The sequence below is a fragment of the Temnothorax curvispinosus genome, unplaced genomic scaffold, assembly GCF_003070985.1.
Source record: "Temnothorax curvispinosus isolate PA1 unplaced genomic scaffold, ASM307098v1 QBEX01017956.1, whole genome shotgun sequence".
NCBI classification, from domain to species: domain Eukaryota; kingdom Metazoa; phylum Arthropoda; class Insecta; order Hymenoptera; family Formicidae; genus Temnothorax; species Temnothorax curvispinosus.
In genome coordinates, this window is record NW_020227736.1 from 1 (window position 1) to 4,224 (window position 4,224).

The 4,224-nt window shown below is 39.9% G+C and overlaps 1 protein-coding gene across 1 annotated transcript; it reads left to right on the forward strand.

Annotated features, from left to right (window-relative positions):
* Positions 1-3: 3 nt before the first annotated feature.
* On the forward strand, positions 4-2,326 carry LOC112467994 (centromere protein J-like; the record flags this gene model as incomplete). Its single annotated transcript, XM_025036977.1, has 3 exons — positions 4-1,460; positions 1,647-1,788; positions 1,941-2,326. Coding segments are annotated over 3 exons (1,731 nt in total), but the record flags the coding sequence as incomplete, so codon positions are not given.
* Positions 2,327-4,224: the final 1,898 nt, after the last annotated feature.

The window sequence follows — 4,224 nt, forward strand, 5'->3', positions numbered from 1 at the left end:
ATAGCGAAAGTGTATTCGAATTTGAGAGAGGCCGATCTTTACTCATCCGAGGGACGGACGAATAAAACGAGCACCTACGAGACGGAGCTTTTGAAAAGTCGTTTATTAGAACTTGAGAAGGAAATAGACATATTTCGAAGGGAAAGCTCGGCCTTGCTGCTTCAGCGTCGAAAGCTACAGGAGGAGGAGACAATTTTACGTAAACAATATGCAGAGAAAGAGAAGAATTTCGAAGAGAATAGGAGAAGAGTGCAGAACCAATTGGAAGAGGAGAAGAAGAGAGTGGCGCGTGAGAAGGCAGCGATGGAAAGTAGGATTCGCGATGCTCAGGAGAAGGCGAGGCAGAGTAAAACCGATAGGCAAAAGGCGCAGGCTCTGCGAGAAGAATTGGAACAACTGAGAGACGAGCTGAACATCAAAGAGAGCAGGTGGAGCGCCGCTGAATCAAGGTACAAAAGCGAGCTTCGTGTGTTGCGAGTGGAAATTTCCAGGTTGAAGCAAGAAATCGCGAATTTGCAGAATATTAAAAAAACGAACGTTAGAAATCTTAGGAAAAGCACCGGGCAAGTAATTACGAAGGCTATCAATCAAATCAACAGACGCGTCTACGTGGCTCCGTCCAAAGAACCCCCTCCGAAGATTTGTCAAGATTTGTTGGATACTTCGTCCGATACTTCCGTCCGTGACATTGACGACGAGGATGAGGACAAAAGTGGAAACAAGTCGATCGTGAAAGCAATTAATGTGAACGATGGCTTTGGACAAATAGAGGATGATGCATCCGTGAACAAAGTAAGGCATAAACAAGTTGAGATTGAATCGCAGCCTAAGGGCAATCAGAAACTCCCGGAAGGGAACGTTGTGGAAAAGAAGCGATATTTATACGAAAATTTATTGAAAGACGCAACATCGGATTTGATGGAGAATGAAAATCCGTCTTGTACAAAGCAGGGCATGTTGAACGATCCTCAGCCGATAATTACGCAAATGCAGAATGCAAAGAGCAATGATAGATCCCATTCCAGTTCTACGAACAAAGATTTCGAGCGTGCAGCTTACGTTGCGAGTAATACGGAGCATTATGCTAACAGGTCACGCGAAGTAAATCAGGATTCGGATAAAAACGGCGCGGAAATGGAAATGGAAAAGAGAAAAGGTCGAATGTCGCCTGAGAAGAATTTAAATTCTACGTTGCACGCCACCTCCTTTCACAGTCAGATTAGCAAGGCGAGTACGGACGCCGTAGAACAGATTCAGTTTCCCGACGGACGCATAGAATACTGGTATCCGAACGGCAATGTCAAGAAGATCTTTCCCGATCAAGAAGTTACAAAGATGATTTATTACAACGGGGACGTTCGCGAGACCGACAAGAATAGGAGAGTAAAATACTTTTATGCCGCGACTCGAACGTGGCACACAACGACTCCCGATGGCTTGGAGATCTTAGAATTTCCCGAGTATGTTTATTTCGTTATCGTTTCGCTATCGTCACGTTCGCTTCCAATCGCTTTGCTTCGTTTTATTCTCCAAATAATGCATAAATAACAATAAATAATAAACACCTAGGATATAAATAAAAGTAATGATAATTAAAAATATAGATAACGTATTGAATAATAAATTTAAAAATTATATACATATAGCGGTCAAGTGGAAAAGCGTATGCCCGATGGAACCGTCGAAGTGTTGTTCCCGGATGGGACGGTGGCGCAAACTTTTATCAACGGCGACAAGATTCTGACATTACCGAATGGCCAGAAAGAAATTCACACAAAAGAGCATAAGGTGGACAGATGTCTAACTTCTTATTTTGTATTTTAAATGTATTGCTCCAATTCGTCTAATATGTATGCTCCGGTTTTTTTTTTTATAGAATCATATAAACGTGCAAGTTCTTGAGTTAGCGTTATTCATTAAACGACATTTGAATGTTTCAGAGACGAGAATATCCTGATGGCACTGTAAAGCTAGTTTACACAGACGGTACCCAAGAAACTCGTTATTCTAGTGGAAGAAAACGATTGAAAGATAAAGATGGTAATCTCTTAATGGATTCGTACGATGTATGAGTCTTTCCAAGATTATTATTTTTTTTTTTTTTTTTAATGAAACAACAGAAACGAAGATATATATACGTAAGCGTAAAAGCATATACGATGTTATGTTAATTTATCTCGTAATTGTAAATAACGATTGATATATTGTATAGTAATTATTTTTATAAGAATTTGAAACTTAATGCTGATCTTTTTCATTATAACAAGCGAATAAATAAAGACGGAGAGCTTTTCATAAATATGGAATATTCCGTTAAACTCCGCCAGCTAAAGTAACTTCTTGTTTTTTTTTTTTTTTTTTTAATGAATATTACGCACCTTGTAAATTACTGATATACGACTTACGTCGCTAATTGTAAATTATTAATTTCTTAAAGAAAGTAATTTAGAAATGTCATATGAACGAATTCAACGAATATTTTTACGATACGATACAATAATCAGACACCGTCTCATTTAATGTTCATAATAATTTTGTTCTAAGTTATTAAAGTAATTACTACACTCTCCCTAATCACGGTAACTGTCTTATTTGGAGGAGGAGAACAGAATTAATCACCTCGTTTCTTGTATAAGTAATTAAAATACGATATAATTTAGCGTTCAAACATTTTCGCCCGCGTGGTACGTTCGATCGATCGAACACCTAATCGATCATCGCGATTACCGGTCACACCTTTCCGCGCAAAAATCATCGCGTTGTCAATAATCGATTTTTCGCGGGCAATAAACGCCGATGTGCCGGTGCCGCCGTCACCGTCATCGACACGTACATACCTCTCACATCTCTCTCGCTCTCTCTTTCTCCCCCCCCTCTCTCTCGCTGTCATCCACCACTATCCCGTTTGGGCAATCATGTGTCTCGTACGCACGTAGTAGCGCGCGTCGCTGTCACCGCTGTCACCGAACGTCGGCCAGTCGATCGCACGGGGAAACGGGTTTCTCGTTATTTGTTCTATTTGCATCGAGTCTCCGCCGCGAAGCAAGGACACGCGATTTCGTTGCTTGCGAGGGCCGAGCCCGCCCTCCTCCTGGCAAAAAGTGAGTGACATAATTTTTTCATGTACGCGGTTATGATGAGGAAAGGGAGAAATATATATGTGTGTACATGTGTGTATATATAATTGATAAAATATATTTAAAATTATTCAAAGATATTATACGAATGTGGACGGAGAACGAGGTAAATGAAGCGCAGAAAGGTTATGTTGACGAGGAAATCGAGAATCGGATGATGTGTAAATGCAGGAATGGTTGATAAGTGGAATGGCGTAGATTGTACATATATATACATATATTCGGCTGACAGACGGACAGACAAACAGACGGAGAGAGCGAGAGAGAGAGAATTGTCTTTTCGCGAACAGGTATAAAATTGCGGAAATACAAATAATTTCTGTCGAAAATCGGGTAACACGCGCGGCGAAACTGTATTCGTTATAAATTGAAGGATCGAACGGTGCGTAAATGTCGAAATGAATATGAAGTGATATGAAGTAACAGGCGGAGTGACGTAATATTTGCGAGCGCGGGGAGAGAGAGAAAGAGAGAAGTTGTTATTGGCGGATAGACCATCTGACATTTATAATATCTATCGGAGCAAGTAACAGACAGACGATAAAAAAAGAAGGAACGAACGAGAGATTAAACCGATGGAATAAATTAACGGATGAATCACGGTTGGGTGAAGAAAGTACGTGCGTGTGTGCGTTTGTGCGGAATTGCGAATATGTAACAATAGTGAAGTTAAAGGCAGAAAAAGACAGACAGAGAGAGAGAGAGAGAGAAACTGCGTGGGTTTATTATTTCGGGTGACTTTACCGTCGAATAAAAAGAGAAAATATATAATAGAACGATATATCGAAAGGGGAAAAAAGGACAGAGTGACACTGAGTGCCGATAAAAACGTTAAGTGGCATAATTGCGCGCGAATATAACGATCCGCCTAAGAAGCCTGCAAACAGAATGACGTGGTAAAGTTAAGTTAGAGAGGGAGGAGGGGAGGATTTATTTTCGTCTTTCGGTAAACCCGATTCGAAATAAGTGAAAAAAAGATGCTACGATGCGTTCGTTGATTTGTTAAAAAGAATAAAGTAAATAATTAAAGAATATTTGAATTGTAAATTCAATATTCATCAATATTCAATATTAAATAATCTGGAAT